At 39.8% G+C, this 20,605-nt stretch overlaps 1 protein-coding gene across 1 annotated transcript in view; it reads left to right on the top strand.

Moving 5' to 3' along the window:
- Positions 1 to 4,712, top strand: part of LOC131219069 (protein neprosin-like) — a 35,657-nt gene extending 30,945 nt beyond the window's left edge. The window contains exons 7-11 of the mRNA XM_058214052.1: positions 717 to 926; positions 1,456 to 1,614; positions 3,079 to 3,132; positions 3,663 to 3,809; positions 4,255 to 4,712. Of these exons, the coding sequence (XP_058070035.1) occupies positions 717 to 926; positions 1,456 to 1,614; positions 3,079 to 3,132; positions 3,663 to 3,809; positions 4,255 to 4,614 (930 nt within the window). The 3' untranslated portion in view covers positions 4,615 to 4,712. The remainder of the gene's footprint in view (positions 1 to 716; positions 927 to 1,455; positions 1,615 to 3,078; positions 3,133 to 3,662; positions 3,810 to 4,254) is intronic.
- Positions 4,713 to 20,605: the final 15,893 nt, after the last annotated feature.

Below are 20,605 nucleotides of genomic sequence, written 5' to 3'. Positions count from 1 at the left end.
AGGCCCATCAGATGGAGATTCTAGACCGTCCATTTTGTGGGCCGTGGATCAGATGATGGCCTGATCTGAGTATGAACAGGATTCTGAACATCTATATCTTGAAATTAAACATACTAACAATCAAAGTTCTTAATAGAGGAATGATCACATGGTGATATGTTCGAGTTATGTGTGGCCCATGGTGATATGTGATTGTCATCCAACCCGTCCATTAGGTATGCGCCCACATGTTACGCTTACATCTCAGAATCCTGCATGATCCATAGCACACGTGGGCGACACCAAATGAAAAAATAGGGTAATTGGGGAGGGAGGGCCCCTTTCATAGAAACTTCCAAATGGAATCTGGGGCCCACCATATTGTGCATACATCATCGAATGCATTCATCTGATGAGCCACACTCGGATAAAGGGACATACCAAAACACAACCCATTCCAAAACTCAGGTGGGCCACAACAGGTGTGAAATAACATTAATACTGCCTGTGGTGTGTCCCACCTAACGTTTCGAATCATGATGATTCTTGGGATGTAAGGTGAGAAAAAGGACTAGCACTGGATGCACGATTTAGATTCAGCATGCATATCTTGCATGGCAATTATCATACATCAGAACTAGTATTTGACTGTTTCCCTTTACAATATCAATGATTACGTGTTTGTCATTCTATTTCTATATGCATTTTTAACATCTAGACTGAAATTTATTATACAGATGAGGCCCACTTCCTATCCAGAGTGGATGGGAAATCAAGACCCTTCAAATGCCAATCTAGAGATTGGCCTTAAAGATGGTGGGTGTCCACTTGGAACCGTACCCATTCCACGGACTAAAATACAAGAGTTAATGAGCGCAAAATCTCTCTCTCATTTTGGTAGAAAAAATCTGGAAAATAGACAACTATACTCCACAACTGGTCATCATGTAAGTACTTTTTTTTTGAAAGATTTATGAAAACACATACAGGATCCGAACCGTTCATCAGGATCCAAAAGGTAGCATTTTCATTTAGTGCTCTATTGGGATACATGCACAGCCCAGCCAACTGATCGATCTGTGTCGTACATTAGGTCTAACCATCTGAACAATTGCCCTTCAAAATGGATAGTCAAAACCATTTAAGAAAAATAGGCCTAATCTACAAATTGTGCAGTATATTTTTTGCGCTCCATCAAGAATTTTCTTTGGGTCTAGCTAAGCAATCACTTTTATTGGAAGATCCTAATTATCCGATATATGGCTCGTAAAATGGATGGCTATAAGAAATAATCCCAACTTATGGATCACTGATTTTCAAACAGAAGCAAATGTCCAAATTTCACAATTTACTTGGAGCGGTGTAAGTAACACTGATGGCATCGGCTCATTTTTCTTATGGAAGAAAACAAAAAGGATCATCCTTTAATTAAGATGATGTATGTAATACTAATACACTTGTATTGTTTTTATCAAGTATGCTTTTGCAAGTTTGTATAGTCAGGTGTATGGAACCCAAGTGACTATGAATGTGTGGAGCCCACAACTTCAAGATCAAAAGCAATTCAGCCTGGCCCAGTTATGGCTTCTCAGTGGCCCAAAAGATGAGCTCAATAGCATAGAGGCTGGATGGCATGTAAGTTTGGTGCATTTACTAATGAAAAATAAGAAAAAAAAAGTAATTGATCGTCCTATCTTCTTCTTATAAAATAAGAGTAAATGGGTATGTAAATGAAATTCTCTTCATGAGAAATAATTTGAAAGTAAATGTAATGAAATACGTTTTTTGAGCTCCCTTTAATCCTCGCACAAGTAAAGAAAGCCTGCACTATGCACATGTCCACCATACACATCGCATGTTTATGATACCCTTAAACAATTCAATTACTAGCTATATCACTAAAATCATACTAATAGAATTTTCCAAACCATTCCAAGGTTGGCCATCAAAATGGATAGTTAAAAAGTGTTCACAAGTGCTTGTTTGTGATTCTTACATTTTTGGCTCATCTAAGGCTTTAAAATTTTCTCATTTTTTATATTAACGTATATATTTTAATGAGTTTGTTACAATTATTTTGTTAAATATCACTTATCTAAACTAATTTGAGATATTAAAGCTAATTTAGAATATCTTATAAATATATTGAAAATTTCAATGCATTCCAATTTGGCCCTTTTACGCTGATCTACGTCAAATACTTGGATTTCAAATTTATTTCATTTACTCGTATTCAGGCACAATTGAATAAGATTATCTCCAATTTCATTTTCCCATTTACCTTTAAAAAAATTTAAAAATAAAAAATAAAAAAAATATCCTTTTTGAGTCTTCAGGTGATTTTAGATCCAAACCCATTTCACACATGTTTCAAACTGACCTTTGACCAGATGCAATGGGATAGCCGATTGGATCCCGGGCCCGTTTGTTCAAACCCAATTTACAAGATCGGATTCCCTTTAATCGGGTCCAATCACAGGCACGGTATGATGGGACGAAAGTCTTGACCAATAACCAAATGACTAATATGCAAAATAGTTATTAACCCTAACATCTCCATTCATATGACAGTGGCAAAGATGCATCGAATCAAGACCGTTCATCTGCTAGGCCCTGTTGTAGATGGGCTGCACCTATAAACTTAGGCCAGTCAGGTGAATTTATTCACTGATTTGATGATTTTCGTTGATTAGAAACAGACGGTTATCAAAAAGTCTGACCCAGGGTTTACATACAATGGACGCAAACTCTCCCATAAAGGACTACTGTCGTACCGACTGTTGGCTTAAGGCCCAGCAGATGAGCTGTCACGATCTCACACACGTGTGGCACGCGTGTAAATAGATAGAATTACTCGATAACTGATTTACATGATTGTTCCCATGCACCTTACCCTCTACCTTGCGCATACACACCAACGTGCCATGTATGAGGACATCCAAGCCGTCCAAAAGGTGGTCCTCACACGATTTCAATCCTCTGCCATGAAAATAAGTTTGATTCATCAAACGGCCCACATTTTACAAAAATAACAGTCCCTTGATCATTGTACTCTTCAATTCATGACGACTCTGACATCTGAGCTTCTAATTTCCTTAGGTATTTCCTGGACTGTATGGCGACTCGGTTCCACGGCTGTTTGTATATTGGACAGTAAGCTTCACAACCATCAATCTCTTCTTAACTAAAAACCGTTCATGGGTTGATCAATACCGTCCATTTAATGGGCCACCTCTTGAAGTGGTCACGATCAAAAGTTGTTCCCATGAATCTCAATTGGTGCTACCGATTGTCTGGTCTGTTAGAATGGTACTCTAACAGAGTAAGACCATCCATATGCACGCAATCAGCTACCTAATCGTGCCACGCATGTAAACAACGCAGAACTGTCCAAATCATGGAGCCTGTTTGGATCAGCTCATGACCAGAGAAAAAGAGGGAAAAAAGGACGATTCCAACCATTAGATTGGTGGCTATCATTTGAAGCGTCAAAAAAGAAACTACAGGTCAAGATTCAACCAATTAGACTTGATCTATTGGAGGTTGGAACTAACGGTCCAGTCAATCTGATTTTGACACGATGGCCCATCTACACTATACTCTATGATTTGGACGGTTTGGATGGTCATTCTCTTGTAGGAGAAAATACTTACACTAATATGGATGTATATTTGTAATATCAGGCAGATGGTTACACAAACACGGGCTGCTACAATCTAAAGTGCCCTGGTTTTGTACAAGTTAGCAGAGATATAGTCGTTGGCTCTATCATACAACCATCTTCTACCTACAACGGAGATCAAATAGAAACAACCTTCCTAGTATTCAAGGTACCCCATATCTCTCATTCTTATCAGGTAATGGGCCTGCCTGGCCTATCGGGCCTCTGGCCTGCCCCGCAATATGGGCCTAGGCCTAAAATTTGAGCCTCTTTATAGCCAACCTGGCCCGTTTGTGGTACCATGGTCAATTTTGCTATGACCACACATTCCATCTAGAAGTTTCTATGGTGGCCAAACTCCTACCCAATGGCTTCTTCTCTTTCTAGGTGGCCCAGCTTGAATTTATTGTTTTTTATATCTTAAATCTAGTCACAAACATGGCCCTGTCGGACAGTGCTCGATCCCATCGAGAATTTTCAGATTTTCTTTAGCTGGTCGCTGTCCCCCACAGAATCTTGATCCAGGACATTCTTAAAGTGGACCCACTTGATGAATAGTGCCTGTGTCCAGTCCAACTAGTTGAACTCTCCTCATCTGACTGCTACTTTTGCAGGATTCAAGTACTGGTAATTGGTGGCTGATATACGGAAACACTCAAGTGGGATACTGGCCTAAGTCACTCTTCACAAGCTTAGCTGACAGTGCCTCTCTAGTTGAATGGGGTGGTGAGGTGTATACTCAAAGCACCCAAAACCCACAGATGGGTAGTGGCCATTTTCCTGACGAAGGGTTCAAAAAGGCCTCTTATATGAAAAAGCTGATGTTTGTGGACAACACCAACACTTTAAGAGACATCCCCAGTAACAGCTCCCTCTATCAAGATTTGCCTCAGTGCTACAGGGTGATTGATGGTGGTAACTTAGGTGGGGATTGGGGTAGGAATATCTATTTTGGTGGGCCAGGTGAATGCTAGAGTTGTGATGGACGGTTGATTTTCAATGTTTTTATGCACTGTAAGCTTGACTCATATATGGGTTTTCTAAATAAGTAATAAATAAATGGGGGGATTTATAAAAATTCCCTACACTGCTTTCTTATTTGATTATTTTGTTTATAACATATGATGTCTGTCGTAGTTTTAAGGCACAAGAATCCCACATGACTCATCTGAGTCGACCCGGACTCGGTCTCGATGAGAAGCATCATATGGATGCATTGGATGGTATATACAAACCAAGGTGGGCCCCATCAAAAATTAAGGGTGGGTGGGCATCTCATCCCAGATCTTCCTTATGTCGTGGCTTACCTGTAGTTTTCAACCAATCCAGTTTTTTACTAGGGAGTGTTGTACTCTGGAGATTCTACGCCACATGATTTTGGACCATCTCGCATTGATGGTTGGGATCTGTCGCTGCGTGTACGGTGGTTGTGCGCATGCGCATGGATGGCCAAACCAAAAGCACTAATCTGTTAGACATGTAAGAGATCAGTTAAAACTAAGGAAATAGAGTTTGTAGAGGAGGAAGAGAGAGAGAGAAAGGAAGAAAGAAAGTTGGGAGAAAGCTTGGAGATTGTTTTTTTTTTTTTTTTTTTTAATCCCTACGTATACACTTATATAAAATATTACACAAATAGATAAAATTAAGGAGAGAGATCAGTTATATGAAAGGGCTATTACCCCAAGATAGAAACAAGTGGCTTATTGATTGGAAAATCCTTGATTGTAGTAGTCATAGCTGCAAAGCTGGACCATTATACTTCTAGAAGATACACTTTAATACTCCCCCTCAAGCCGGTTGGAAGATATCGAACATACCGAGCTTGGATAGCGCAAACTGAAACTAAATGGTGCCAACTGCTTTGGTGAGAATATCCGCATATTGTTCGGTAATAGGAACAAACACCATACAAATCTGCCCAGAAAGTAGCTTCTCACGAATAAAATGACGATCAACTTCAATATGTTTTGTGCAGTCATGGTGTATTAGATTATGAGCAATGTTAATCGCTGCTTTATTATCACAGTACAGAGTTGTTGGAGTTGGAACATCAACTTCTAATTCCTGCAACAGTCTCTGTAGCCAAATCATCTCGCAAATACCATGTGTCATTGCACGGAACTCGGCCTCGGCACTAGAGCGAGCAACCACAGTCTGCTTTTTTGCTTCTCCAAGAAATAAGATTACCACCCAATATAGTGCAATATCCCGATGTAGAACGTCTATCGGTAACTGATCCGGCCCAGTTAGCATCCGTCCAATATTCAATCCGATTGTGACCATGTTTATGAAAGATGAGACCCTTTCTAGGACAACTCTTCAAATATCGAAGAATACGAAAGGCCGCCTCAAGATGAATTGAGCGAGGAGCATGCATAAATCGGCTAACAACTCCTATAGCATAAGTAATATCAGGTCTAGTAAAGGAGAGATAAATTAGTTTCCCAACTAGACGTTGATACTGTGAGACATCTACAAGGGGCTCTCTTTCCACATCACTCAACTTATGATTTTTCTCAATAGGTGTATCAGTTGTACGACATCCTAATTTTTCACACTCTTGTAAAAGATCCAAGACATATTTACATTGTGAGATAAAAATACCTGACTTTGATCTTGCAACTTCAATGCTAAGAAAATACTTCAGAGGGACAAGGTGCTTAATCTCGAAGCTGTTGAGATGTGGAGCCACATATGGGCGCCGCTCGACTAGTCGAGTGCCCTGCTCGACCGGTCGAGTGTCCCACTCGACCATTCGTGGAATGGCTCGACTCAAAGTCCAACGAGCATTAGTTTTTGGGTTCTGAGGTGCTCGACCAGTCGAGGTTACGCAGATTCGTTTCCGGATTTGATGCGAACTGTAAATTTTTGAGCCGATTTTTGTAAGGGTGAGAAAGGGAAGTTGCCTAAACTATAAATATGTGTTCCTAGGGCTTTTTTAGGGTATGAGAAATAATTCTAAGGTGTTGGCAAAGAGTTTTCTCTATACTTCCAAGGAAGAGGTTAGTATATTGCCTACTAATCTTTATTTTTCTTCATAGTGGAAGTTTACATCCATAGTTTTTTACCCTTGTTGAGGTTTTTTCACATATATCTTGTCTTGTGGTTTGTTTTAAATGCTTTGATTCTGTTTGTAGTTTATATTTCTTCTTGTTTATCGTTTTTGGGTGAGACTGGAGATTGGATCTTGGTTCACTACGTTGTTGGTGTGCTGCGCAACAACTAATATCAGAGATTATTGGTTTAATTATATTGGGAGCGATGACGGAAGAAGGGAAAACTAGAATTGAGAAGTTTAATAGTTCAAACTTTGCCTTCTGGAAGATACAGATGGAAGATTATCTGTATTAGAAGGACCTCTATATTCCTCTAGGAGGAAAAGAGAAGAAATCAGAAAAGATGGCAGATGATGAATGATTTTTACTAGATAGGAACGCTTTAGGAATGATCCGACTCTCTTTGTCTAAGAGCGTCGCCTTCAATATATCCAAAGTGAAAATTACAAAAGAATTAATAAAAGCCCTAGCCACCATATATATATATATAAAAAAAAACCCTCAGTGTCCAACAAGGTTCATCTTATGAAATAGCTATTCAACATGAAGATGTCAGATGGTGGGAGCGTGGCTGAACATCTAAATGAGTTCAATACAGTCACGAGCCAGTTGAAATCCGTTAACATTGTTTTTGAGGATGAGGTCAGGGCGTTATTAATCTTGTCCAGTTTTCCAGACAGTTGGGATGGTTTGGTAATTGCTGTGAACAATTCTTCAGGGTCGATAAAGCTGAAATTTGATGATGTGGCCGGTCTAATTCTCAGCGAAGAATTTAGAAGAAAGGCATCAGGAGTTTCAAGGGACTCAAGGAATGCTTTAGATATTGAAGGAAGAGGAAGATAGTTGAATAGAGGAGGTAATAAACACCAACGTTCTAAGTCGAGGAAGAAGTCCAATGGACCAAAAGACAAAGACGGGTGTTGGCATTACGAGAAAAAGGAGCACATGAAATGTGATTGTAGGGCGCTCAAGAAATAAGAAGGAAGCTCTCAAGCTGGGAAGGATTCAGTGAATCTATCTGAGGAGAGTGACACAGAAGTATTAATCTTGTCTCTTGATGCAAGGAATGAGTCTTGGGTTATAGACTTGGGTACTTCATTTCATGTCACTCCATGTAAGGAAGTTCTGCGGATTATTTGTCAGGTGACTTCGGGAGAGTCTACCTGAGTGATGATGAACAGTGCAGTATCGTTGGAAAGGAAGACGTTCATATAAGTTAGAAAGACGGAATGGCTTTGAAACTGAAGGATGTCAGACATGTAACGAATTTGAAACGGAACTTGATCTCAGTAGGGCAGTTGGCCGATAACGGTTATGTGACGACATTCACCAGTGATTCCTGAAAGATCACAAAAGGTGTCTTGGTGATATCTCGAGGCAAGAAGAAAGGTACTTTATACGTAACTTCAGAATCGTATAGTTCACTCTCAGTCACATAATTGGAGTGAATGGGTGGTTATGACATTAGAGGTTGGGACATTTGAGTGAGAAGGGGATGAAAGTGCTATTGTCAAAAGGGAAGCTACCAGGGCTGAAGTCTATTGACTTGGAATTATACGAGGATTGCGTGTATGACAAGCAGAAGAGGGTAAGTTTCAAGAAGACAGGATGCTCTCCAAAGACACATCTGTTGGAGCTTGTACACATTGATATGTGAGGACCGATACAGGTATCATCTCTTGGTGGCTCACGTTATTTTGTTTCTTTTATTGATCATGCTAGTAGAAAACTGCGGGTTTATTTCTTAAAGCACAAATCTAATGTATTTGATGTATTTAAGAAGTAGAAAGTTATGATAGAAAATGAGACAGGTAAAACAGTAAAATGTCTCAGATCTGATAATGGGGGAGAGTATTGTGTAGCAAATGGAATCAAACATCAGAAAATAATTCTAATGATTCTAGGGACACCGCAACAGAATGGTGTGGCTGAGTGCATTAACAGGATCATCCTTAAGCGCACCAGGAGCATGAAGTTACATGCAAGGTTGCCCAAGACGTTTTGGGCAGATGTTGTGAATACTGCCGCATATCTCATCAATAGAAGTCCCTCAGCACCATTGGATGGTGGACTACTAGAAGAAATGTGGACTGGGAAAGAAGTGATCCTTTCACATCTCAGAGTATTCAGTTGCACTTCATATGTTCACATTGATGTAGAGCACAGAAATAGGCTGGATGCGAAGTCTAGGAGGTGCACGTTTATAGGCTATAGGCAACATGATTTTGGCTACAAGTTTTGGGATGCAGAAAACATGAAAATCATCAGAAGCAATGACGTAATCTTCAATGAAAAAGTGATGCATAAGGACAATGTGTAGGAAAATAAGGCAAGGAGAAAGAATTCGTAGAGTTGGAAGAGTTACTGGACATGGGTGTTACAGCGCCACAGGATGATCATGCACAGAAGCAATATGAGGCAAAGCCACAGACACTGGTTGTGAGGAGGTCTACTTGGGAGAGAAGACTCACGGTCCGATACTCACCCTCCTTACATTATCTGTTGCTGACAAATAATGGTGAACCAGAGTGTTTTGAAGAGGCGTTACAGTCAGATACACGGGTTAAGTGGGAGCAGGCCATGGATGATGAGATAGACTCTCTTAAGTCTAATCATACATGGGAGCTAGTTACTCTACCTAAGGATAAGAAAGCTCTTCATAACAAGTGGGTTTATAGACTGAAGGAGGAGCACGATAGTTTGAAACGGTACAAGGCCAGATTGGTTGTGAAAGGGTTTCAACAAAAGACAGGTATCAATTTTACTGAAATATTTTCACCTATGGTGAAAATGTCTACGATTCGCATGGTCTTGAGTATAGTGGCTACAGTTACATCTAAAGCAGATAGATATTAAGACAGCCTTTCTTCATGGAGACCTTGAAAAAGAGATATATATATATATGCATCAGTCGACAGGATACGTGGCACCAGGAAAGGAGAACAAAGTGTGCAGACTGAAGAAGAGTTTATATGGCTTGAAGTAAGCCTCGAGACAGTGGTACAAGAAATTCAACAGTTTCATGTCGAGAAACGGTTTTAGGAGATGTCATGTAGGCTACTGTTGTTACTTGAAGAAGTTTGATATGTCATACATCATCCTTCTTCTGTATGTTGATGATATGTTTATGGCCGGTTCAAGCATAAAGGACATCTCAGTTCTCAAAAGACAATTGTCTAGAGAATTTGTCATGAATGATTTAGGAGCTGCAAAACAAATCCTAGGCATGACGATAAAGAATGAGAGGAAAAATAAGAAATTAGTTTTGTTACAGGCAGAGTACATAGCCAAAGTACTTGATCGATTCAATATGGGAGGTGTTAAGCCAGTTAGCACTCCATTAGCCAACCACTTCAAGCTATCTAAAGAGTAAGGTGCAAATATGCAGGAGGAACGGGACTACATGGTTAAAGTCTCATACGTGTCAGCTATTGGGAGTCTCATGTATGTTATGCTGAGCACGAGGTAAAACATTACTCAAGCAGTGGGAGTTGTTAGCAGGTTCATGAACAACCCCAGGAGGAAACATTAAGAAGCTGTGAAGTGGATTCTTAGATACCTGGTAGGTACTAAGGATATAGGGTTGTGCTATGGTGGATCAAAAATCAAGCTACAACGCTACATGAATTCAGATTTGACAGGAGACATCGACAACAGAAGAAGCACTACAGGTTATGTTTTTACTCTGGGTAGTGCTGCAGTCAGTTGGGTTTCTCAGTTACAGAAGATAGTATCTATCAGTACAACAGAAACAGAATATGTTGCGGCTACAGAAGCGTGCAAGGAGATGGTGTGGATGCAAGGTTTCCTGGAAGAGTTGGGTAAGAAGCAAGCAGATTGCAAGCTGTACAGTGACAGTCAGAGTGCAATACACTTGACTAAAAATCCAGTCTTTCATTCAAGGACCAAGCATATTGTCATCAGATATCACTTCATACGTTCGTTACTAGAAGATGGATCGATTTCCCTGGAGAAGATTCATACAAGTGAGAATCCTGCGGATATGCTGACCAAGGCGATCACATGGGACAAGTTGAAGCTCTGTTCAGCTTTGATTGGTCTTCAGGCTTAAAGACAGGGACAAGTTGTACTCCGGATATAAAAGACGAAGGTTTATGGTGATATGTCTCCAAGTGGGAGATTGTTGAGATGTGAAGCCATATTTGGGGGCCGCTCGACCAGTCGAGTACCCTGCTTGACCAATCGAGTGGCCCACTTAACCAGTCATGGACTGGCTCGACTCAAAGTCTAGTGAGCATCAGTTTTTGGGTTCCAAGGTGCTCGACCGGTTGTGGCCCATGCTCGACCAGTCGAGGTTACGCAAATTCGTTTTCAGATTTGATGTGGACTGGGGATTTTTTTAATCGATTTTCACAAGGGTGCAAAAGGAAAGTTGCCTAAACTATAAATAAGTGTCCCTAGGGCTTTTCTAGGGTATAAGAAATAATTCTAAGTTGTTGGCAAAGGGTTTTCTCTGTACTTCCAAGGGAGAGGTTAGTATATTACCTTGTAATCTTCATTTTTCTTCATAGTGGAAGTTTGCATCCGTGGTTTTTTACCCTTGTTGGGGTTTTCTATGTATATCTTGTCTTGTGGTTTGTTTTAAATGCTTTGATTCTTTTTCTAGTTTATATTTCTTCTTGTTTGTCATTTATGAGTGAGACTGGAGATTGAATCTTGGTTCACTGCGTTGTTGGTGTGCTGCACAACAGAAGTGATGTTGAAGATGAGATTTTAACTCTTAAATGGCGATTGGATCATTTCTGATGATAACTATATTATCGACATAGATAATAAGAGCAGTAAAACTATCACCAATACGTCTAATAAAAAGAGTATAATCTACTGCACTTTATCAATATCCAAAACCAATAACCACCCCATTGAATCGATCAAACCAAGCCCGAGGAGATTGGCGGACACCATATAAGGATTTCTTTAAGAAACAGACTTGCCCTTCATGGCCAGGAAACAAGATACCAATTGGAGGAGTCATATACGCCTCTTCTTGAAGATTCCCGTAAAGGAATGCATTTTTAACATCCAATTGATAAAGTTCCCAATCACTATTTGCAGCTAAGGACAGTAAGACACGAATGGAATTCATCTTTGCAACAATAGCAAAGGTCTCATAATAATCAATCACATAAGTTTGTACGTACCCATTTGCAACCAGCCGTGCTTTGTACCGATCCACGGTACCATCTGAATTATGTTTAACTGTAAACACCTAACGGCATCCAACTACCTTCTTTCCTCTGGGTAATGGCACTAGTTCCCAAGTATCATTGTGATTCAAAGTTCTCATTTCTTCCTCCATTACCGCTTTTCACTTAGGATCAAACATTGCTTCACGGACAGTAGAGGGAATCGTGATAGAAGAGACAGAAGCTAAGAATGTACAATAAGATAGTGCCATAGCATCATATGTGACATAATCAAATAAATGATATTTAGTAGAAATTTGTCTTTTACCATTTCGTAAAGCAATGAGAATATTAAGATCTGAAGCAAGAGGAGGAACATCAGAAGATTCTTGCTCACAAGGTGGGAAAGGCATGGACTGATCTGATATAGGAGAAACGTTGCAGTGTTGTGAAGCAGGACTTCCTTCCAAAAACTGCAAGTCCTTATGTGTTCCTGCATGTACAACTGAGTCACCAGTAGTATGTTCATGATGTATAACCGACATAGGTGACATGGAAAACTCTTGAGAGGATACAGGTGGATCTGGGATGACAATAGGAAGAGGGACATGTGATGGTTGGACATCACGGTCACGACAAGTGGCAAACCACTCCCCCTGCAAAAAAACTGGACTTGAATAGTATGGCTGATTTTCAAAAAAAGAAATATCTTTGGAAACAAACCTCTGTCAACTGGGTAGATGATAGCATTTATATCGTTTTTGTGTGTTAGAGTAACCTAAAAACACACATTTTAAAGATTTTAGGTCAATTTTGGAACGTTCTTGACCCAAATCTTGCACAAAACACACAACCAAAAATCTTGGGTAGAAGAATAAATTCTGTGTCACGAGGATGAAGAACAGAATAAGGATATTGAAAATTCAGCACACTAGAAGGTGTGTGGTTAATAATGTAGCAAGCTGTCAAGATAGCTTCAGACCAAAAGAATTTAAGAATGTTCATCGCAATGCCGATAGAACGAGCCAAATCAAGGATATGCTTATTCTTCCATTCTGAACGACCATTTTGTTGTGGAGTTCTAACACAAGATGTTTGATACTCAATACCATGCTCTTCACATAACTTTTGGATTCCAGAATTCGCGTATTCAATCCAATTATCAGAACGAAACACACGAATCTTTGTATCGAATTGAATCTGAACCATAGTAATAAATTTTTTTAAGATGTAATAAACTTCATCTTTACGTTTCATAAGAAAGAGTCAGGTACAACGACTGAAATCATCAATAAATAACACAAAGTATTTAAAACCCAAAAGAGACGGTACAGGAGCGGGTCCCCAAATATCAGAATGAACAAGTGAAAAAGGAGAAATATTAACTTTATTAGAACTGAAGGGATAAGTAATTCTATAATGTTTGGACAATTGACAAATTTCACACTGAAAGTCAGAAACTGATTGACCAGAAAATAAATCTGGAAGCAAATGTTTCATAAATGAAAAGGAAATGTGACCTTGCCGGTTATGCCATAACATAATCTGATGTTTATTTGCTACTACGAGCTGACTCTGCAATGCACATGGTTGAAGCACACTTGGAGTTTGCGGATCTTCGAGGATGTACAAACCATTAGCTTCACTTCCACTACCAATCGTTTTCTTCGTTACCAAATCCTGAAAAAGACAATAAGATGGAAAAAATGTAATACTACAATTCAACGACCGTGTAATGCTACTGATAGATAAAAGATTGGTAGTGAGTTGAGGAACATACAACACATCAGAGAGTGGTAGAGAGGGGGTGGCATTTATGAGTCCTTTCCCTGCAACAGAAGAAAGAGATTCATCTACTAACCGAACTTTATCTCTACTGGAACAAAGAGAATATGCACGGAAAAGAGAAGGTATACCGTTCATATTATCAGATGCTCCTGAATCGATGATCCAGGATGGGCCGGGAAGGAACAATGGAGACAATATTTGCTGAAGTAAATGTACCCGACTGTGCAAAAGTGGAGGTAGCTGTCTTTTCGTCAAACTGTGCCATTAGGACATGGAATCAATCCAAATCTTCTCGAGATACAGTAACACGATCAGATGGTGCAGCAGGAGGGGCATGATTCTGAACCGGAATCTCAGCAGCGATGCAGTCTTAGTGGATGGTGAGGATGCACTCCGATTCGCTTGTGGCAAGGTAGGCCCTTTTTGTAGAAACCCATTAAGAAAATAGCAGAACTGTTTGGTATGTCCATATTTCTTGCAATGGTCACAAAAACGCTAGGAGTTCTTCTGATTCTTGCTTGGGCGAGAAAGAAACACAGGTGGCGATGATACTATAGGTGTCACCAGTGCTCTCCAACCATGTCTGTTTACATCCATTGTCGCTTTATCTCCAGGCTGGATCATTTCTTAGCCCATAAAGTTATGCCTATTTTCTTTAGAATAAATATAAGCATATACATCTCCTAAAAGTGGAAAATCATCTTTTCTGTTCAAAATCTGCACACGAGCAGTCTCATATTCCGAGTTCAATCCTGCAAGGAACTGATATACGCGCTTCTCTTCAATAAACTTTGAAAAAATCTCTCCATCTTTGGGGCTTTCCCAATTGAAGGTCTGATATTGATCAAGTTCTTCCCATTTTTGTCAAAGAGTATTATAATACTCCAATAGGGTCTTCTCCCCCTGCTATAGTTGGGAGGTCTCCACATCCAACTGATAGATGCGGGAAGCATTCTTCTTATGAGAATATGTCCGCTGCACAAGATCCCAGATCTATTTTGCAGTCTACAGAAATATATATGTATTCCCAATCTCCAGCGTCATAGAATGAAGTAACCAGGACATAACAATTGAATTCTCTGATTCCCATCGTTCAACAGCTGCCAAGTCTGATGTGTCTGGTGCCTTAACTGCCCTTGTAATATATGTTATCTTCCCACGTCCAGAAATATAGAACTTCGCAGATCTTGCCCATGTCAAGTAATTGGTTCCATCGAATTTAACGGTGGTAATCTGGAGAGTCGGACTCTCTTTCTCAATTACGAGGGGCTGTGTAGAAGATATGGGTGCAACAACAGTTTTTCCAATGGATGATCCGTCTTCCTCCATTAAAAAAAATCACCAAAAATAAACAAACAATAACTAGATCTTGAAACCAAAGAAAAAAATATCAAATCATATCACCAGGCGTTGATTCAATCCAGATTATCAACCCTGGGAAAGAGAAAAAAATACTAACCTGGTTTTGATACCAAGTTAAAACTAAGGAAATAGAGTTTGTAGAGGAGAGAGAGAGAGAGAGAGAGAGAGAGAGAGAGAGAGAGAGAGTTGGGAGAAAGCGTGGAGATTGTTATTTTTTTTAAATCCGTACGTATACACTTATATAAAAGATTACACAAACAGATAAAATTAAAGAGAGATCAGCTACATGAAAGGGCTATCACCCCAAGATAGAAACAAGTGGTTGTATTGATTGGAGAATCCTTGATTGTAGTAGTCATAGCTGGATAGCTAGACCGTTATGCTTCTGGAAGATGCACTTTAATAAGATCCATACCGTTCATCGTGTTTGGTTCATCGTTAACATGACCTTTACCAAAAACCAGGCCTCTCTACTCATCATCTGGGCCACAACGTTGAATTAGGTAGTTTAGTTATTTTCTTCAAACCGTCTATTTTTCAAATATAAGCATGACCCACTTATTGAGTGGACCGGCTTGATTTTCAGGACAATAAATGTTCATGGTGGGCCCGCTCGATGAATGAGCTGGATCTTTCACACTGACATATGCTACAACGGCACATGTGGAGAGAGTACGACTATCCTTGCCAGCACCTTCAGCTTGCATGGGAATTCGAGATCAGATCTCGTACACGTCGAGTACAGCACCTTTCCCTGCAATGGACGCGGATTGAGTACTACCCACCAGCCGGACCGCGCTAGAGACGGACGATCCTGGTAGGGGCTCTTTGGGGCCACCATGATGTTTATGTTTTATCCACGCCGTCCATCCATTTTGAAAATTTATTTTAGGGCTTAATCTCAAAAAGGATGCAAATTGAAATCCAAGTGGACCACACAACAGGAAGTAGTGGAATTGAAAGCTCACCGTTGAAAACTTCTTGGGGGTCACAGAAGTTTTAGATCAAGATGATATTTATGTTTTCCGTTCACAAAGGTCTATGTGACCTGATGAACAAGTTGGATGGAAAATAAACATCTTGGTAGGCCCTCGGAAGTTTTCAACGGTAGAACTTCAATCCCCACTGCTTCCTGTGGTGTGGTCCACTTGAGAGTTCAATCTTCCACTTTTTTGGTCTAATGCCCTAAAACGATCTATCAAAATGGATGAACTGCATGGATAAGACATATACCTTACAGTGGGCCCCACAAATTCCCCACACAGCACCATCCGTCTCTAGCTACATCCTGTGAGTAGAGCTGGGCATTTCATACCCGAACAGGTGGATCCGGCTCGATCAGACCCGATCCGACCCGATTCGAACAGAACCGATGGTTAGGATCGATCAAGACCGGGTAGCATAATCCAGATCTGAATTATTTTCGGGTTGAATCCGAATAGGCCCTGTTCTGAACCAACCCGATCCGATTGGATCCGATTCGGACCAACCCGATCCGGACCGCATATATTAGTGAGTGTGTGTGTGTGTGTGTGTGTGTGTGTGTGTGTGTGTGTGTGTATCTTTTTACTTTTATCGCCTAGGCTTTATGATTCGGTGCTAAAAAATCCCGCCCAATGTACACTTAAGCCCATCCCTATCTCTCTATCTCTCTCCATCTTTCTATATCTGTGATTCTCTCTCCATATCTACGTCTCTATTTCTGTTGAAGAAGAAGGCGAGAAGAAGGTTTTGGAGCTTAGATTTATCTGCTGGAGAGAGATATACTGAGAAATGATTTATTCTTATGTTCAGAAGAGAGAAAGAGGGAAAGAGAAAGAGAGTCGCAGGTGTAAGAAGCGGATGGACTCAGGTAATGTTAGAAAGTTTTGTGGGTCTGATCATGAGGTATGTGTTATATCCAAACCATCCATCCAGTTGGCGAGCTCATTTTAAGGCTTTAGATACAAAATAAGACATATCTAACCATCAACTGGACCACACTACAAAAACTAGAGGGAGATTGAACGTCTACCATTGAAACCCTTTTTAGGGTCACAGAAGTTTTCGATCAATATGAAATTTGTTTTTCCTCTTCAATCATGTACTTGTGACCTTAAGAAATATGTTTTTTCAGGTACTTGTGACCTTATGAACAGACTGGATGTAAAAAAAACGTTATGGTGGGCCTTATAAATTTTTTAACGATGAAAATCATTATCTCCGCTGCTATTTATGGTGGAGTCCAGATGATCTTTGGATATGATTCATTTTTTGGATAATGCTCTAAAATGATCTCTAAAAATAGATGAATGGTGTAGATATAGTAAATATGTCACTGTGGGGCCATGTAATGTGGATCTCCTTTGAACCATTTGTACAACTCGAAGCTCGAGGAGGGTTAGTGCTCGTCTTCGCACGACATGTACCTAGATCAGCTATATAGCTGGTGCTAGTTGTACTTGGAGGGAGACGGATCGGCTACTCCCCCTGATGGTCGGTGCTCTGTGGGCCCCACCATGATGTACGTGTTTCATCCAGTCCGTTCATCCATTTTTACAGATCATTTTAGGGCTTGATAAAAAAAAGTATAAGGATAGAACTCTTAGGTGGGCCACACCACAGCAAAACAATAATGAATGGATATTCACCATTAAAATCCTTCGAAGGCCCACTGTACTGTTTATTTGAAATCCAATCGGTTAATTTGGTCAAAAAGACCCAGATGAAGGGAAACAATAAATATAAGCTTGATCCAAAACTTTTCTTGCCCCCAAAACGTTTTTAATGGTCAAAATTCATTCAACACTATTTCCTGTAATGTGGTCCACTTAAGATTGAGATATACTTCATTTTTTTTCATATCATAAAATGATATATAAAAATAAATGGACGGCATGGATGACACACATACATCATGGTGGGCCCCACAGAACACCGACCACTATCCACTTGGGAGTTACAAAGCTTGTTCAAGAAGCTATCTATCTGTGGTGTAAAGCTTCTTCAAGAAGCTATCTGTCTATGTGGTGTAAAGCTTCTTCAAGAAGCTAACTGTCCATTTTTTTCATACTGAGTAAATTATGTGGGGCCCATCTTGAACTTTTTTTGGTTTATCCACACCATCCATCAGTTTTTTATCCGAACCTTACTCAATCCGATCCAACTCGGTTTTCCTGACCGAGTCAGACTCGAATCGATTCAGGCCACCAGGAGTTCGGATCTGTTCGAATTAAATGACCCAGATCCGGTCCCGAATCGGATCGAGTTCAGGTCGGGACCTACAAATTTCGAACCTGGTTGAGTTGGACCAAATCCGATCCGACTCGGTCTGATGCCCAGCTCTGCCTGTGACGGTAGAGCTATATAGGAACCGAGTTAGCTCAGTGGATTCGACTTGGTTTGAAACTGAGTTCGAGCCAAGTCGAGTTGATTTTTTTAGCTTGAAAAAATTTCAAACCAAGTTCGAGCTTGCTGGAGCTCAACTCGATTCGAATCGAACTTGGATTGAACCGGTTCAGTTACTCGGTTACTTTCATATCAATGTTGCTCATCAAGTGTTTGATGAAATGACTCAACAAAATGTGGGCGGGTGGGAAGGAAGATATTTCTATGAAACAAATATCAATTTTTTCTTGATTTTGATGTTGACTACAAGGTGTTTGATGAAATACCTGTAAACAATTGCTACTAATTTACATATATTGAGAAATTGAAAGTACACTTCATGTGTTTGTGAAAATGCCGCATTGGCTTGATCTTGGCTCAAACTGGCCTGAGTTGCTGGCCTAAACGAGCAGAGCTGGCCAGTCAGGCTCGAGGACCGAGCGAGCCGAGTTTGAGCTCGGTCAGCTAGTGGCCAAGCCAAGTCGAGTTGTACCAAGCTTGAATCAGTTCAACTCGTGTACACCTCTTGGTGAGGGTAGTACCCAATGGCACCCCCTCTTCATCTTGTAATATAATAGTGAACACGTGGATCAATCCTGACCAACTAATCAGTAGGCTATTGAGCGGATGCGGATTGCCCATGACCCCGGACACAGGAAGTGTGGTCGAAAGCTATATGGGGCACTCCATCTATTAGTTTCTCAACCTCACGATAGTAAAGCACTCCAAAAATCAAGCAGATCTCAACCTCATTTAGGCCACACGATAGGAAACAGAGTGGATTGAACGCCTAGCATTGGAAACTTCGTGGGGGCCACAGAAAATTTGAATCAGATGATATTTGCGCCTACTATTTATCTTAGTATCAATGACATTATGAACGGTTTGGATAGCATATAAGCATCATTGTGGCCTCTAGAAAGTTTTCAACGGTTGGCATTTCCATTCTCATTGTTTCCTATCATGTGTGGCCCACATGAGTTTTAGATCCGCTTGATTTTTCGATTCCTGTCCAACTGTGAGGTTGAGAAACTAATAGACAGAGTGGATTCCCACTGGCATCTCCGTGGACCACACATAGCAAGATGGCCCACCGATTGAATGGAACAGCTAAGAAAACACACACACATTAACAAGGGTTCCCTGTTAAAATTCCTTCATCTCCTTTCCACCCACCTTTGGATCAGTTAGAGAGATAGCTGCAAAATTAAAAATTTATCACATCTTTGTTATAACTGAAAATTGTTGTAACTACATGTTTCTTTATCCATAAATAACAATGGTCCATGGGATTCAAATAAGATTGGTTTTTCATTTTTCAATTACCCTTTTATAACATCAGAGCCCATAAAGAGAAATTTTCTTGGTGGTTGTACACTTCTAAATCTTATAAAGATGAGGATTCTCTTTCCCAAATGACCTAAAATGCCTTCAGCTATCGTTTTAGTCTTGGACGAGCTTGACAGCTTGGACAACCTTTTCCAAATAATCGAATAATATGTTGTTGGAGCGACATCCCTAATCACAATTCCACTCCATCATATGCCACCCAAATACTATATGAATTGTATTCTACTCAATCATGTTCACATCTTAGAACCAACATCTTTAAGTATTCTTATACAAAACTTATTCTGTCAACGTGTATATATGTATTTCTCTATATAAAAAAAGTTAATAAGAAAAATCGAATTATTTTTTTACTTATATAAAATCCATGTCCATAAGATTGAAAATTTGGAAATGAAAATCTATTTCCCAAGTGGGGCTTTCAAGCATCCAAACAAGTTTAAAACTTGTGGCTGGTAAGAAGAGTTTGTGAAGCTTACCATTGAGTGCAGGGAGGGAAATGATGAGGTCCATCACTGTCTTTCTCAGGGAATAACTACTCTGAATTCACGGAGCTCTCTGAACTCCTTTGAGAGCTTCCTTAAATTAATTTCTAATAAAAATTCAAAATAAATTGGTTGATGATAAAAAATAAAAATAAAAATAAAAAATAAAATTACAATCCTTTAAATAATGAGTTCAAACTTAGGACAGAGTTTTAGACTCAAACACCCTAAAAATGTGACTTATTATAAATAGTAAACTTATTATTTATATATGGTCACCATTCCTACTAGACTTTGAGGTTTTTAGTCAAAAATGGTAAGTGTTCATTTTAAGCATAACCATGTTATTCGCGTAATTTTGCTAAGCCCTTTTCATGTTGGACAAAGCTAATACAACTCAAAGGATTAAAA

The sequence above is a fragment of the Magnolia sinica genome, chromosome 11 (assembly GCF_029962835.1).
Source record: "Magnolia sinica isolate HGM2019 chromosome 11, MsV1, whole genome shotgun sequence".
NCBI lineage: Eukaryota > Viridiplantae > Streptophyta > Magnoliopsida > Magnoliales > Magnoliaceae > Magnolia > Magnolia sinica.
This window is presented reverse-complemented; position numbering and strand designations above follow the sequence as displayed.